At 63.1% G+C, this 16,264-nt stretch overlaps 1 protein-coding gene across 2 annotated transcripts; it reads left to right on the plus strand.

Moving 5' to 3' along the window:
• Positions 1-930: 930 nt before the first annotated feature.
• Positions 931-15,100, plus strand: LOC111161742 (calmodulin regulated spectrin associated protein family member 3). Of its 2 annotated transcripts, XM_022525644.1 has the most exons (19): positions 931-1,078; positions 6,329-6,582; positions 6,933-7,055; positions 7,138-7,233; positions 7,428-7,460; positions 8,363-8,410; positions 8,668-8,806; positions 9,361-9,500; positions 9,584-9,677; positions 9,751-9,805; positions 9,948-10,021; positions 10,269-10,338; positions 10,435-11,890; positions 12,892-13,031; positions 13,112-13,410; positions 13,804-13,903; positions 14,208-14,320; positions 14,407-14,525; positions 14,618-15,100. In XM_022525644.1, the coding sequence occupies exons 1-19, from the start codon at positions 931-933 to the stop codon at positions 14,921-14,923; spliced, it is 3,807 nt and encodes a 1,268-aa protein (XP_022381352.1). In that variant the 3' UTR covers positions 14,924-15,100. The 2 variants fall into 2 exon arrangements, with proteins under 2 accessions (XP_022381352.1, XP_022381353.1); XM_022525645.1 differs by lacking the exons at positions 7,428-7,460; positions 8,363-8,410.
• The last annotated feature ends 1,164 nt before the right edge of the window (positions 15,101-16,264 follow it).

The following is a 16,264-nucleotide window of genomic DNA, read 5'->3' on the forward strand; positions in this document are numbered from 1 at the left end:
ATGTTCTGACACAAAACCACACTGGAATACAAAAGCAATTATTAAACAAAGATCCACAAAGGGGGCTCAGACATTTGCAAGTGTATCCATTCAGACCCATTCAACCACATTCATAGATACAAGTATTCACACTGGTGCATAAATACACACGCCCTCAATTTCTCTCACAGGCTCCTTCATTGGTACTGATCACACCCTTATACAAAACACAACATCTAGATGCTCACTAATAGGCACACTCGCAAATCCACGGATAAAACACAAATACACACGCACACTCACCACTCCTGTATCCTCTGGACACAGACACCTACACAGTCCAGATCCTTGTACACACCACACACATGAAAAACACAGACACACACGTGTGCCGTCACGCTCCCACCCAGATACGCACACGCAGACACCCTCAAATACACTCCCCACCCGACTACATTCAGGGACGCACACACTGATAAGAACACACACACACTCTTGCACGTTCCCAATACGCAGTCGGACACAGGTGCACCCATGCACACGCCGCCTCTTGGCCGGGAATGACAAGCCCGCATGGATGCTCACACTCACATCTAAGGGGACACACTTGGGCCAGCACACACATTCGCAAACAGAGGGTCCCTCATCCTCCCCAGCGCACGCGCGCACACGCACTCCTCCGCAGCCTCCCGCCACCACCGCAGTCCGGGCCCGCCCCACCCAGCGGCAGTCAGCCAGGAGAGGCGGCGGGAGGGTGGGTACCGGGTAGGGGTCCGGGCCGGGGGCGGGGCGCACCTGGGCTCCGCCCCGGGGCGGGGCCGACGCTGCGTCGCGAGCGCGAGCGGCCGCACCTGGCTCGGCAGCGGCGGCGGCGGGCCCGGTCCGGGTGCGAGCGCGGCGCAGCCCAGCTGGAGCGAGCGCGGAGCCGGCGCCCGCAGCCCCGGCGCCGCCATGGTGGAGGCGGCGCCCCCCGGGCCCGGGCCGCTGCGGAGAACCTTCCTGGTGCCCGAGATCAAGTCGCTGGACCAGTACGATTTCTCGCGGGCCAAGGCGGCAGCCAGCCTGGCGTGGGTGCTGCGGGCCGCGTTCGGGGGAGCAGGTACCGGGGCCGGGGGCGGCAGGTGCGGGGGGGCGGGGCGCCGGGCCGCGGAGGCCGGGGCCGTGGGAACAATAGCGCTGGCCGCCGGGGGGCCCCGGGCTCGGGCCCCGCCGCGCCGGGCCTCCGGGCTTCCTGCTCGGCCCGGGCGGTGGACTTTGCCCGCCCGGCTGCGGGAGCGCGGTGGGGGTGGGGCCGGCGGCCCAAATCTGCGCGGGGACCCGGGCGTCCGGGAGCCCAGGTGAGCGGGGCGGGGTCTCCCGGGCGGGCCTTGCACGCCCTCCCCCCACTTACACATTCACATCACGCCCCCGCGAGGACCCCCGCCTCCCCACGGCCCCGCAGCCGGTACCTACAGCCCGCGTCAGCCCTCCCTGCGCTGCGGGCGGCGAGGGAGCCCCTACTTTCGCCTCCATGGCCGCGGCCAGCGGCTGGCAGCTGTGACTTATTACCCCATTTTGCCTAGGAGGCGGGCGAGCCCAGGAGAAGGGAATTGGCTTGTCCGAGATCCGCGGGGGTGGGAGCCCAGGTGTAGGGCCTTCTCCCACCGGGACAGAGCCTCCACTCCTCCCCTAGGCCCACATGTGTGCGGAAGTCAGGCCACCCCAAGGGGAAGGATGCGGGTGGGTCCCCAGGATGCGAGGGCCCGAGTGGGCCAAGTCAGGGCCTTAGGGCAGCCCCACCACTCAGGCCAGATCTGGGAGCCAGGGCCTGTTACGGGGCAGCTGGGGTTAATTAAAGTCTGGGCCTTCCGGGGAGTCCTGAGGGGACGCCTTGCTTGCTTTCCCACTGGCCTGCCCACTGGTCTTGGGACCGGCCGGGCATAGCCCATCCCCCCTTCGGTGGCCTTCCTAGATCAACCTGTTCTGGGTGTGGGGCTCAGGGACAGCTGCCCGTCTCCTGGGTCCGCCCAAGCCTGTGTCTTTCTCCCAGCACCCTCCCATGCAGGGCCCACTCTGGGGCCTGCCTTTCCCCGAGGATCTGCTAGAGGAAGGAAGGAGCCTGGCAGGGAGAGACCCAGGTGTGCCCCAGCCTCTCCCATCCCAGGTTATGTGGCCCTAGAGGGCTCAGCTTCGGGGATCAGACAGGGTTTGAGCCCCCCTCCACCAGGTAATGGAAGAATTATTACAGCTCTCCAGAGCTGCTGTTCCCTGGAAAAGAGGGCATTTATTCACTTATCCATTCTGCAGATGTCAGGGGGGGGCACCCACTAAGGGCCAGGGCAGTGCCTGGGTTGGTGGGGGCAAGGTTGCTGGCAGCAGATATCAGATTTCTTCGTGCTGTGTCTGGCATACTGTACCTCCTAAACAGCTGCTCGCTGTCCCTGCTGCTGTGATCAGTAGTGGTGTTTTTATTAATAATATTAATATCATCATGGAGCAGAAATTACCGTCCCATTGTGCAGAAAGTAAAGTGAAGTTTCCTGAAGCAATGCCCTGACTCCCCCAGTTCTGTTCTCACTGACCCGGCTCCCCCCCCCCCAACCCTGCACTGTGTGGTGTCCTCCCTGAGGGTCACGTTCAGTCCTCAGTGCCGCCTTCCTTCTCTGTACGGACGGGGCAGAGGAAGGTGGCCAAGCCCCAAGAGGGAAGTGGGGAACAAAGCTCCTCTCAGTTCATGAGCTCTGGACTTTTTACCGGTGCCCATTGGGTGCCTGGCTGCTGCTGGGTGCTCCGGACAGAGGGAGTGGGGGCCGAGTTGGAGAGAGGGGGATGGGACAGGGGACCAGATCATTACTGCTTAGAGTGATAAGGTCTGTGTTGTAGAGGCTGCCGAGGGGCTCAGGGAGGAGATCCCTGAACTCTGCCAGGCAGGGAAGGAGAAGGGAAGTCTCCCCAGAGGAGGGAGGGTCTAGAGGAAGAAAGAGGCTGGCAGGGGGAGACCCGGGTGTGCCCCAGCCTCTCCCATCCTTGAAGGATGCATAGGAGTTTTCCAGGGGGAGGAGACCTCATGTGAAAAGGCCTGGGGTTTGGACCAACAGGGAGTTCTCAGAGGAGGCTGTGCAGGTCCTGGTGGCGGGTGGTGGCTGGGGGAGGTGGGAGATGAGACAGGCTGGTGGGACTGAGGATGGCCTCTCAAGGGGTGTGTCTGTGTTTTGTGGGGGATCTGAAGGCACTGGGGAGCTATGGAACATGTTTGAGGACGTGACAAAATGAGATCAGATAGGCAGTTGCCCAGGGAGCAGGTGGTCCTGGTGGTCGGGAGGCGCAGGTGTGAGGAGGCTGGACAGGAATGCAGGCAGCTGGGCTGCACGGGACTCTGGCTCAGAGGTAAGAAAGGGTGCCATCTCTGCGCAAGTTCGGAAAACACCACACAAAGTCCCTTATGTCAGAGCATCACTGTGACCCATAGGGAACCTGGGTTCGTGGCCGCTGAGCACCATTTGTGAGCCGTGTGACCTCCACCGAGTTATCTCAGCTCCCTGGGCCTTGGTTTTCTCATCTGGACAGTGGGGCTAAGAATAAGTTGTCCTAAGGGTTCCACCAGCAAACGCATGCACGGTGGCATTGGTCTCAGTCAGTGCTAGCTCTGTCGTAGAGCCGTGTGGTCCCAGGACGAGGCCACCACCACACGGGGCTGCTCTGAGTCGTGATGCGTGAATGAACCACCCCGTGGCTTCTGAAGACCTCATAATAAAAAAATGAAATATCACATAATGTTTTTATATTAATTACATGTTGAAATGTTAGTATCAGATATGTCTGGGGTTAAATATATTACTAAGGTTTCTCGTTTCTACTTTCTTAATGGGGCTAGTACCCAGTTGAAAACTATGTCTGTCTTCCGAATTGTATTTCTCTCGGACAGCACTCCCTATGGTGAATGGCTAATGAACATTTTGAGTCATGCGTGGTGGCTCACTCTCTACCCAGCAGTGGTTTTGCCTCTTAGGAGACCGTTGAGGGCGTCTGGAGACATTTTTGGTTGTCACTACTTAGGAGGACGGTGCTCCTGGCATTTAGTGAGTAGAGGCCAGGGACTGTGCTGATTATCTTACAAAGCCACCCCATCCCTTGCCAAACATGGAAGAATTATTCAGCCCCAAATGCCAGCAGTGCTGGGGTGTTGGCACACACACACAGGTGTAGAGGAAGTGCTTGATCAGCATTAACTAGTGGTAGCCCTAGCTCATGGTTTTCATCTTGAAGGCCCTGACAAGTCCTGCAGGAAAGGAACTTTTTTTTCTTTTTTAAAGATTTTATTTATTTATTTGAGAGAAAGCGAGAGAGAGAGAGAGAGAGAGAGAGAGAATGAGCGGTGGAGAGGGGCAGAGGGAGAGTGAGAGAGACGTGGGGCTCCATCCCAGGACCCCAGGATCATGACCCGAGGCGCCGAAGACAGACGCTCAACCGACTGAGCCACCCAGGTGCCCCAGAAAGAAACTTGTTTAATTTTGCCAGTGGGAGCAGGAAGTGGGCAGGGCCTGGGGAGATAGGGAGCAGGGTTTGGGTTGGGGAGATGCCAGGAGGTTGAAACCTGAGGACATTAGGTGTTGGTGGGGGAGGGGGAGATGATGATTTCTCAGTGCAATTTCAGAGAGAAGGAGCAGGTTTGGAGCAGGTACTGAGCATCATGGGAGATGCCCAGAGGGCAGTGGGACACAAGGCCTGGGCTGCAGCAGGTGGCAGTGCTCAGATGGCCGCGGAAGCCACCACTGGGGTGGGGGTGGGGGGGTGGAGTCCATATCCATTTACAGGGCTGTTCTGATCGAGTTTCAGGAACCTGGCATTGACGGGGCATGTGGGGAGGAGGCCTGGCTTGAGTGGTGGGACAGAGAAGATGGGAAGCTGGGAGATGCTGGGGGAGGAAGGTTTCCGGAACAAGGAGGTGCTGGGCAGAGGGCCCGGGCAAGATATGGCCCACAGCTGTGCATCAGAGGGCGGCTGCTGGCCTTGGGGAGGCGCGGAGGCGGGGAGGCTGGGAGGGCAGGAGTTAGAGAGGTTGGGGTGGGGGTCCGGTGGAAGGAAGCAGAGCCTGGACAACTGTTCTCTCAAGGAGCTGCGCTGAGAGAGGCAGAGAGCGGGCACAAGTCTGCACAGGAGTAGAGCATTAAGAGGGAAGGTCAAGTGTGATTTTAGGGGGTGGGTCAGGACTGAAGGGACCGATGCGTGGGTTCTTGTAGGGGAAGGCAGGGGGCCTCTGGGGAGCATGGCTGGGAAGACAGGCACCTGAGGACGGTCTGGGATGTCCTGTGCAAATGTTCTTAAGCGGTAGAATCCTGCTCCCCATCCTCTCAGACACACAGAACCCCAACAGGCAAAACAGCTGTTCAGACTGGAATTAAGAGTTGGGGCCTCCCTGGGAGGCCCCCCACGAGGACCGGCTCCCCATGCTGGCCTCAGCCACTTCCTCCTAGACCTCCCCAGAGACTTGTCCTCGTGGCCTCTTCTGGTCTCTCTCCTCCCCACCCTTGGGTCCTGCTTGGGACCAGCCGTCCCAGCGCCCACCGCCCCCATGGGCTTCCTCCAGCCTCCTCCCCTGCTGGTGTCTTCTCTGTCATTCGGTGTTGTGGGGGAAGGGGGGTTGTGGCCACCTCTGCTAGATGATCTCACCTCTGTCCTCAGGCCCAGTCCCTCACACTCAGTCTCTGCTGCCTCACCTGCTGGCCCTCTTGTCCCCCCACCTCGGCCACCTCCCTTTCCCCCATCTTTCTGGTTACACCTGATGGGGCCTGGGCACCTCCCTCTCCCTCCCCTGCCTCTGGTCTTCAGTCGCCAGATACAGACCGCTCACCCCCAGCCCCCAGCGTCTGCAGTCTGGCTCCCTCCCCCACTCTGTGCCCCACCAGCCAGCCCTCCGAGCCACAGCTCATCCCACCCCAGCCTTCAAGCTGAGAGAGGGTGTAGGGTCTGCTGAAGGCCCGGGTTTGAATCCCAGTGCCAGCGTGGCCCAGCTGTGTGGCCTTTCCCACCCCGTGCCTCAGTTTCTGGAGTTACCTATTGTGCCCTGCTTCGGCTTCCCCGGCTGGGGCGTGCCACCCAGGGAGATCCATTAAACCATCTGGTCCTTGTGATTGTTCTTTGAGGGCCTCCAGGACCACCCGTGTCCCCACAAGCCCCTGCGCAGGTGGCAGCCTCCTCTCGGGTCCCAGGCTGGCGCGGGCCCCTCTGCCCGGAGCCCCTTCTTCCTCCGGGGGCCTCCTGCACACGTGCGCCGCGTGCCTCCGCACAGTTCCCCCGGCCTCCTGTCCCGGTGCCGTCTTCCCTGTGGATGCCGCGGCCCTGACCCGCCGTGCCCCGCCTCGCCCCACAGAGCACGTGCCCTCGGAGCTGTGGGAGCCCTTCTACACGGACCAGTACGCGCAGGAGCACGTGAAGCCCCCGGTGACGCGGCTGCTGCTCTCGGCCGAGCTCTACTGCCGGGCCTGGCGCCAGGCGCTGCCGCAGCTCGAGACCCCCCCCAGCCCCTCGGCGCTGCTGGCCCTGCTGGCGCGGAGGGGCACGGTGCCCGCGCTGCCCGAGCGCCCGGTGCAGGAGGCCGACCTGAGGCACCAGCCCATCCTCATGGTAGCCCCCCCCCCCCCCCCCCCCCCCCCCGCAGCGCGCCCCCCCCCCCCCCCCCCGCCTCCCCGCCACGCCCGCCGGGCTCCTTCCTGAAGGCTCTTCCCGCCAGGCTTGGCTCCTCCCCAGAGGCACCGCTAGGCCTTTGGGGACCTGCCTTCTGACCCTCCAGGACCCCTCTCCTGGCTCTTTCCCTGATGCCCCACCCGCTGACCCTGGCCCATCCCCAAAGCCCCTCCTACTTCAAGCCCCGCCCCCTACCCCAACCTTGAGGGTCTTCCTTCTCTTCTCCCTCAGCGGTGAGGGGAGCGTTCATCCCTCGCCCTGGTCTCACCCCTCAGCCCTTACCTCCACAGGGAGCCCACCTAGCTGTCATTGATGCCCTCATGGTTGCCTTTGCCTTCGAGTGGACAAAGACACTGCCTGGTCCTTTGGCCCTGGCCAGCTTGGAGCACAAGCTCCTTTTCTGGGTGGACACGGTAGGTGGGGTTAGGCTGGTGTGGGCTGGGGGCCGGGATGGCCCGGTGACTGGAGCTCTGATGACCTCTCCCTGCTCCCCAGACCATCCGGCGGCTGCAGGAGAAGACAGAGCAGGAAGCTGCCCAGAGAGCCTCTCCTGCAGCCCCTGCTGATGGGGTGGCCCCAGCACAGCCCTCGGTGAGGCTAGGGCGATGGATGCATGGACGGACACAAGGACAGTTGGAGGGCTGGGTGGGCAGGGAAGGGCTGCACCTCGAGGCCATTCCTGCACTGGGAGAGGGGGCTTGAGGTGACTCTCTCTCTCTCTCTCTCTCTCTGCCCTCTCCCCTGTGCCTCTCCCGCTGCTCTCCCCTCTCCCTCTATGGCATCAGTGCCCCACACGCTGGTACTGGAAGCTGGTTCCTGTAAGTGGGGCTGTTTCTCCGCCCCGTCTGCCTGCCTTGCTTGTCGCTTTGTCTCTCCATGTGTCTGTTCTGCCTGCCTGTTGGCTCCCTCTCCTACTTCCCAGCTGTGAGCAAAAGACATGGGACCCCAGCCCTAGGGGGGAGAGAGAAGCCCTCTGCAGACTCCGAGAAGAGACGAGTCTCTGCCGTTAGCTGCTGGGGCAGACCCCTCCCCAGTTACCGTTCAGGGGGATGGACCTCCCTTCCCAGCAATCGAGAGGACAGAGCTCCTCGGCTTGTCCGTCTTAGCTGAGCTGGGAGACTTCCAGCATCTCTGAAGGGAGGACCCTAGCCCATCAGACATACGGATCCTGACCCCAATGGCAGGGCACATGGAGAACACCCCCTTGGTCAAGAAGAAGACCCCCCCAAACCCAGGAGAAGGTGGAAGGACGTTCCCAAGACCCCAGTTTCCCTAAGGACGGGTCCCAGCTTTGGTGGGCGGGGGGTGCCCGTCCCTGAAGCACAACCAGCGGCAGGTGCCCCTGCAAGTGGGAGGCTTTGGGCTGGACGGGGTCCCTCCCTTTGCTCACTCTGGGGCCCCCTTTTTCCACTCTTGGGCCTGGGTTGGGGGTTCCTCTCTCCTTCTGCCTACCTGCTTCCTCTGCATCCCCTCCCCAAGCTGGGGCCTGGGTCTTTTGTTGGGGGGCGGAGATTCCCTGCATGGGAGGCTGCTCTGTGGGGTCCCTCCAGGCTGGGAGGAGCTTGGGGTCCCCAAAGCTGGCCAGAGCGTGGTCGCAGCTGGATGGCCAGGGCTCATGACAGGGTCAGGGCGAGCTCCCCCTCCCCTGGAGGTGAGCTTGGGGGCCCAGCAAGTCAGCACCCCTCCCGCCCCGCTGACGGCTGCTCCTCTCCCCCCCCAGCACGCAATTGCCTTCTGTTTGAAGGAGTCGGGGAGCAAACCCCCCATGGTAATGTATCCCCCGCCCCAGGCTCCCAGGAGTCCCGCCCCAGCCCTCGCTGCTGGCCTGGCTGCTCGCAGACACTTCCTTTGCCTCTTGCTGCTGCCCTTCCCCTGCTCCAGGCTGGCCCCACTCTGGCTCTGGGACCCCCAGCTTCACGCCCCCACATGGCGGAAACCCCAGGCCCCCCCCACCCAGCCTGCGCGACCACTGACTTGGGACCAGGCTGACCTTCTGCCCTAACTCGGCTCTGCCCCCGCCCACAGATCCGTTACCGCAAGGACCGAGCTGTGGCCCGACGCGCCCCCTGCTTTCCGAATGTGACCACCCTCCAGGATCTGGCAAGTGGGGCTGCACTGGCTGCCACGATCCACTGCTACTGTCCCCAGCTCTTGCGACTCGAGGGTGAGTGTGCGGGCCTGGGCCACACTCGTCCTTGGGAGCCTGGCCCCTGGGCATCTGCCCCAGAGCAGGGCAGTAATTATGAGGGCAGCTTCCAGAACTGGTGGAGTGGGGCTTGCACACTTTCCCCTTAGTGAGCTGTGTGACCTTGCGCAAGTGTCTCAACTTCTCTGTGCTTAGTATAATTCATTCCTGCAGCAAATACTTATAGAATGCCAGATTCCATTTTAGAGAGAGCCAGTGAGAACAGTACAGAGGGACTTCTGACCTCAGGTAGCTCCCATCCTAGTTGGGAGAGAAAGACAATAAGTTCATCCAGAAGAACATTCTGGATCTTAGGTGCTCCAAGGCGGGCTGGGTGGGTCAGGAAAAGCTTTTTGAGTTGAGTTCTTGGAGGACTAGTTCTGCAGGCAGTTGGGAACAGGTGCAGAGACCCGAGAACAGCCTGTCCTAGTACCCACTTTGTCAAGGGCACCTAGCACGAGGAGGCCCTCGCTTCCCCAGGGCCCCGTCCTCCTTCCCATAGATCTGGGGACCCAGGTATCCTGTCCCTACAGAGGTGTGCCTCAAGGACCCCATGTCCGTGGCGGACAGCCTGTACAACCTCCAGCTGGTGCAGGATTTCTGTGCCTCCCGCCTTCCTCGTGGCTGCCCGCTCTCCCTCGAGGACCTGCTTTATGTCCCACCACCCCTCAAGGTAAGGTCACCTCGAGGCCTTATGGGCCGAGGCAGGTGTCCAGGGCCACAGGCGCCGGGGCTGACCCTGCCTTCTGCCTCCAGGTCAACCTGGTGGTGCTGCTCGCCGAGATGTTCATGTGCTTTGAGGTGCTGAAACCTGATTTCGTGCAGGCCAAGGACCTGCCTGATGGTCATGGTGAGGCCTGGCCCTGGGTGTGGGGCGGGGTAGGGAGGCCCAGCCTGGCCTGACCCTGCTTTCTCTGCCGCAGCCGCCTCCCCCCGGGCCGCAGAGGCCTCTCCCGCTCAGAACAGCAGTGGCTGCAGGTACGGTTGCCCTGTCGGGTGAGTCTCTGTGGCCGTGGTGGGCTCCTCCCCTCGCTGGGCACTGCGCCAGAGCTAGGGGACACCCTGTGCTCCACTCCCGGGAGAGGTGACCCCCTTCCTGTGGACATGCATCTCTTGGCAGCTCTCCTGTCTTCAACTTCCGCCACCCGCTCCTGTCACCCGGCGGCCCCCAGTCCCCACTCCGGGGATCCACAGGTGAGGGCAGGGGTACAGCTGGTTGCTGGCAACCCCCACCCAAACACAACGTCAGCAGATTTCACTTCTCCCGATCCCTCCACCAGGTCCCTCTGACACCTGAATGACCCCATGGTGACCCTGACCTCCCCAGTGGCCCCAGCTATCCACATAATGCCCTGTCAGTGACACACTCTGGCTGACCCCACCCAGGGTCCCCAGCGACTCCATAGTGACCACTGATTGACCACTTACCACCCCTCCCCAGGCTCACTGAAGTCCTCCCCGTCCATGTCCCACATGGAGGCCCTCGGCAAGGCCTGGAACCGGCAGCTCAGGTGAGTGCATCTCTGGGGCCTGGCTGGGGGAGCAGGCTGGGCGGGGCCGGGGCCGGGGCTCGTCCCAGGGGCTGACCCCTCCCTCCTGCCGCCCAGCCGTCCCCTTTCCCAGGCAGTGTCGTTCAGCACCCCCTTTGGCCTGGACAGCGACGTGGATGTCGTCATGGGAGACCCCGTGCTGCTCCGCTCCGTCAGCTCAGACAGCTTGGGCCCCCCGCGCCCTGTGCCAGCCCGGACCCCCGTCCAGCCGTCCCCGGAGCCTGGCGACCTGCCTACTATCGAGGAGGCCCTGCAGATCATCCACAGTGCCGAGCCCCGGCTGCTCCCCGATGGGGCTGCGGACGGCAGCTTCTACCTCCACTCCCCTGAGGGCTCCTCCAAACTACCGCTGGCTTCCTCCTACCCGCTCGAGGGGGCCTCAAAGCCACTGTCCGATGGGCTCACCAAAGCACCCATCTACGTGCCCCACCCCGAGGGCCCCTTGAAACCATCTCCCTGCCCGGCAGGGGAGGTGTCGAAACCGCTGGCCCTATCTGAGGGCTCCCCAAAGGCAGCAGCTTCATCCCCAGCGGCCAGCAACTCTGAGGTCAAGATGACCAGCTTTGCTGAACGCAAGAAGCAGCTGGTCAAGGCTGAGGCCGAGGCAGGGTCCCCGGCAGCCACCCCCACAGCGCCAGAGGCCCTGAGCTCAGAGATGAGTGAGCTGGGGGCCCGGCTGGAGGAGAAACGGCGGGCCATCGAGGCTCAGAAGCGACGGATCGAGGCCATCTTCGCCAAGCACCGCCAGCGGCTGGGCAAGAGTGCCTTCCTGCAGGTGCAGCCACGGGAGGCTGGAGGGGAGGCAGAGGCGGAGCCGGGCCCGGTCCCTGGTGGGGAGCGGCCAGCGGGTGAGGGCCAGGGTGATCCATCCCCACGGCCCAAGGCAGTGACCTTCTCACCGGAACTGGGCCCGGTGCCCCCCGAGGGGCTGGGGGACTATAACCGGGCGGTCAGCAAGCTAAGTGCCGCGCTGAGCTCACTGCAGCGGGACATGCAGAGGCTCACGGACCAGCAGCAGCGGCTCCTGGCCCCACCTGAGGCCCCGGGGCCCGCCCCGCCGCCTGCGGCGTGGGTCATCCCCGGCCCCACGGCGGGTCCCAAAGCCGCCTCTCCCAGCCCTGCTCGGCGCGCCCCGGCTGCCCGGCGCAGCCCCGGGCCCGGCCCCAGCCCAACACCCCGAAGCCCGAAACACGCACGGCCAGCAGAGCTGCGGCTAGCGCCCTTGACGAGAGTGCTCACGCCTCCCCACGACGTAGACAGCCTCCCGCACCTGCGCAAGTTCTCACCAAGCCAGGTGCCCGTGCAGACACGCTCCTCGATCCTCCTGGCGGAGGGGTCACCTCCCGAGGAGCCTGTGGCCCGGCCTGGCCTCATCGAGATCCCGCTGCGCAGCCTGGAGGAGCCCGCGGCCGAGGACGAGGGAGATGGGAGCCCCCCTGGTGCTGAGGATTCCTTAGAGGAAGAGGCGTCTTCAGAGGGGGAGCCCCGGGCCGGGCTGGGGTTCTTCTATAAGGTCAGTGTCCCCTAAGCCGGTGGGGGAAGGGACCCGCTGGCTGGTCAGGGAGGGGGGACGCTGGTGGATAAACGGGGACGTGGCTGGCCAGGTGGGAGTGGACAGACAGACGAGGTGTCTGTGGCCGGATGATAGATGGGTGGGTGGGCAGAGAGAGGGGCGGCAGTGGGCAGATTGATGGAGGGGCGGGTGATAGACAGATGGACAGGAATGGGCAGACAGACAGGGCTGGGGTCTTCCACGGCATCTCCTCCCTCATGTTCTTTCCCACTCTCCCCACCACGGCCCTGCCAGTTCCCCGTCGTCCTCTTCCATGTCACTGTTCTCTGTCCTTATAGCGCCCCCGGCCTGGGCCAGTGGTCTCAGCTGGATGCCTGCAGTCACGTGCTGACTGGCCTTTACCGTCCAAGCCCCTGCTCCGTCCCTGGCCATTTTCAACAGCACAGATATATTATAGATTAACGTAAACTGGGCTTTGTCAATCCCCTGCTAAAACCCTTTTGTGGCATCCCTTGCTCTTAGGATAGTCTTTCCAGTGGCTTTGGGCCCATCCGCCCCGCCCTCCACGCCTAGCCCCACCGGCCTCCTCACTGTTCATGCCTGCTAGGCTTGTTCCAGCCTCGGGGCTTTTGCATTTGCTGTTCCTTTGCCTAGAATATTCCGTTCCCCTCCTACCCCTCCCCAGTGAAGTCCCTGTCCTCCTCTGGGTTGCCGCCTCCAGGAAGCCTTCTTTAGTGCCCCCAGGCTAGGCTAGGCGTGTCCCCACACCGAGGACTGATAGCCTTCCCCATCGGGTTAAGCACATGGTGCGAAGAGCACCCAGTCTGGCTGGGTCCCCGTTTAGCCCTCGTACCCAGTACAGGGCCGTTCGTAAAGCAGGAACCCACTGGGTGCCTTCGGACCAGTTACACAAGGCAAAGGAGGGGTGCGTGGGTAGCAGGCGGGGTGGGCAGAGAAGTACTAGGGGAGGATGGCTGGCTGTACTCGGTGCCTGCCCCCAGGATGAAGACAAGCCCGAGGACGAGATGGCCCAAAAGCGGGCCAGCCTGCTGGAGCGGCAGCAACGGCGGGCAGAGGAGGCGCGGCGGCGGAAGCAGTGGCAGGAGGCAGAGAAGGAGCAGCGGAGGGAAGAGGCCGCACGGTGAGGCGGGGGGCTGCCCGGACACCTGCTGTCAGTGAACCTGGGACCTGTCTGACGTCTTGGTAACTCTCGGTCTGCAGGCTGGCCCAGGAGGAGGTGACTCAGGCCCCCCCAGCTCCTGTGGCCCCTACAGCAGCCCCAGCCCCTGCTGGGAGGGCCCCAGCTGAGGAGGAGGTGGGCCCTAGGCGGGGGGACTTCACTCGGCTCGAGTATGAACGCAGGGCCCAGCTGAAGCTGATGGATGACCTTGACAAAGTGCTGCGGCCACGGGCTGCAGGGACCGGGGGGCCAAGCCGGGGCGGACGGAGGGCCCCCCGGCCGCGCTCCGGTTGCTGTGATGACTCGGCCCTGGCACGAAGCCCTGCCCGTGGCCTGCTGGGTAAGGACCCTATCGGGCTGGGTCATCAGTGCCTGCCCACTGCACTTGTCCAGAGCTCGCTGAGACCCCCCCCCATGAGTACATAGGGCGAAAGGGGTCTTGAGGGGTTGCCCGTGTCTGTTAGACTTCAGGGGGTCGTGGGGTCTACAGTGGCGTAAGGCATGCCCAGAGCTTAAGGGCTGCGAGGCTCTCTCGGGAATGCTTAGGAGCAAGAGCTTTTGTGGGGGGGAAGGGGGGAGGTCTGTCCCAGTCGGAGTGTACAGGGTGAGCGTCTCAGGGGTGACCCCATGTTCCTTCCACAGCCTGTCAGGTAACGCTCCCCCCCGCCGGCCCCCAGGCCCTTTGGAGGCAGGGGGATTTGGGTAGGGATGACCCCACACCCTCTTCTCCCAGGCTCCCGGCTCAGCAAAGTCTACTCTCAGTCCACCCTGTCACTGTCCACCGTGGCCAACGAGGCCCCCAATAACCTTGGCGTGAAGAGGCCCACGTCTCGGTGAGTTTGGCCCGGGCAGCCTCTCAGGGTCTATGTGTCTTGTCAAAGGGAGAACGCAATCCTGTGCGTTGCGCAAGGGCACTGCTGACGGGCGTCAGGAACGCGGCTGTGTACCCAGGTGGGGGGCAGACAAGTGGGGGCGAGACAAGTGGGGGCGCAGGCACCTGCCGCCAGAGTACGTACACACATGTGCGCGTCTCCCCCGCCGCAGGGTCCCAGGCTGGTCCCTTCCCTGGTGCCTCTGCTTCTGGGGAGGCTTCCCTTACCGTTGACTGCATCCCTGTCACCTCCCATCCGCCCACAGGGCTCCGTCCCCATCCGGCCTCATGTCCCCCAGCCGCCTGCCTGGCAGCCGTGAGCGCGACTGGGAGAACGGCAGCAACGCCTCGTCCCCCGCGTCGGTGCCCGAGTACACGGGTGAGTGGGGCCGGAGCGGGCAAGCCCCAGGCCCTGCCTGTCCCCCACCCCGACCCCCCAGCCCCACTGACTGTCTCGCCCCCTAGGTCCACGGCTGTACAAGGAGCCCAGCGCCAAGTCCAACAAGTTCATCGTCCACAACGCCTTGTCTCACTGCTGCCTGGCAGGGAAGGTCAATGAGCCGCAGAAGAACCGCATTCTCGAGGTGAGCCCGCGTCTGGGCCGGGGGCGCTGGTGGGGGCGGTTGGGGAGGGCCTGCCCCCCTGCCCCGGCCAACCGCTTCCACCGCCCCACCAGGAAATTGAGAAGAGCAAGGCCAACCACTTCCTGATCCTCTTCCGCGATTCAAGCTGCCAGTTCCGGGCCCTCTACACACTGTCCGGGGAGACAGAGGAGCTGACCCGCCTGGCGGGCTACGGCCCCCGCACGGTCACACCCGCCATGGTTGAGGGCATCTACAAGTACAACTCGGACCGCAAGCGCTTTACCCAGATCCCTGCCAAGACCATGTCCATGAGCGTAGACGCCTTCACCATCCAGGGCCACCTCTGGCAGAGCAAGAAGCCCACGACTCCCAAGAAGGGCAGCAGCACCCCCAAGTAGCCTCGTCCCGGTGGTACGGGGGCGGGCCCCAGCCTCGCCCTCCTGGAGGACAGCCTGGAGGACAATCAGTTGGTATTCCTGGGTCTCGTCTGTCTCCAACCTTGTCTGGGTAGGGCTGGAGTCCCTACCCCCTAACTTCTGTCCTGTCCTGCTGTGGGGGCTGAGCTGGGAGGTTCAGGGACTCAGGGCTCAGCTCAGTCCCCTGTCCGTCCTCCCCATCTTCTTGAATAAAATAATTTAGAAAGAGCTTGGGTGCTGGCATTTTCCTGAGGCTGACTGGGGCAACTGGCGATCTCTCTGCCTGTTTTCCTTTCTCAACAGCCTAGATGTGGCTTCCTGCCAAGGCCCCTCATGGTCCCTTCTTGGCCGCCTCTCCCCGTGGCCTCCCCACCCACCACTCCACTCTTCTCAGTGTGGGTTACTGGCCTCTCCTGGCATTTGGTCTGCGGCCAGCGGCTAAACTTGACCTTCTCTCCAACCGCCACCTGCCTCCATTTCTGGGCTCAGTTATCACCGCTAGAAAGGATTCCCATGTTTCTCTCCCACATTGAAGGATCTGGGTCGGTCCCTGGCATGGCCATGGACATCTCAGATGTAGGCCCTACGCTGTGAGCTCGAGCTGGCCTGAGCTCCTGGTCTCCCTGTGGCTCAGGCACGGGACCAGCTTCCCCCCTGCCCCTTCTCCCTGCCCCCCATGCCTAACGGCCTCTTCAGTCTCACTTGCTTCTCTCCATCCCCATGACCACCCCCCAGTCCAGGCCAATGACCTGGGCCTCCCCACCCCGCCTCGGTGCCCTCCCCCCAATAAGCCAATCCCTCAGCCTGCATGGCCCGTTCAGGACACAAATCTGATTACATCCCTCAATGCTTAAAATCCCTTATTAGTTTAGAGCCCACTAATGGCTTCCCAGAGCTTAGGCCTAAGGACCACGCCCCGGCTCCTGGCCCTGGCCCAGGGCTGAGGACTGCTCCTGGCTGCTGTCCAGGGTGGGAAGTACCTTGCTAAGCTCGTCGACCTGCCTTCTCCTGAGAGGTCGTCGGTGCCCTGGCTCAGGAAGAAACAATCTAGAGAGGGGAGGCTGAGTGTATCCACCTGCCAGTGTGGGCACGGGCTGGCAAGACTCGGGCAGTCGGGGGCAAAGCCCTCAAGGAGGCCTTGGGCGGCAGAGACTGGCCTCGGAGTCCAGAACTGGCTCTGCAGGGTGAGGGTGGGGCGTAGGCCCGGGCCTGGAGCCCAGCTGCCTCACCCCCTACACCAGCCAATCTGGGGGTGGGGGGGGGCGAAGGGTGGGGGAGGCGAAGGGCGGCGGGGAGACTGGGCCCAGGGCCAGGGCACCACTG

The sequence above is a fragment of the Enhydra lutris genome, unplaced genomic scaffold (genome assembly GCF_002288905.1).
Source record: "Enhydra lutris kenyoni isolate GAN:26980312 unplaced genomic scaffold, ASM228890v2 scaffoldscaffold86, whole genome shotgun sequence".
NCBI lineage: Eukaryota > Metazoa > Chordata > Mammalia > Carnivora > Mustelidae > Enhydra > Enhydra lutris.

Coding starts and splice junctions, on each gene's coding strand:
- LOC111161742 (XM_022525644.1), top strand. CDS start 931: ATGGTGGAGGCGGCGCCCCCCGGGCCCGGGCCGCTGCGGAGAACCTTC. Junction 7,461..8,362: donor GGTACTGGAAGCTGGTTCCT/GTAAGTGGGGCT, acceptor CTCCCCCCCCAG/CACGCAATTGCCTTCTGTTT. Junction 13,411..13,803: donor CCCTGCCCGTGGCCTGCTGG/GTAAGGACCCTA, acceptor CTCTTCTCCCAG/GCTCCCGGCTCAGCAAAGTC.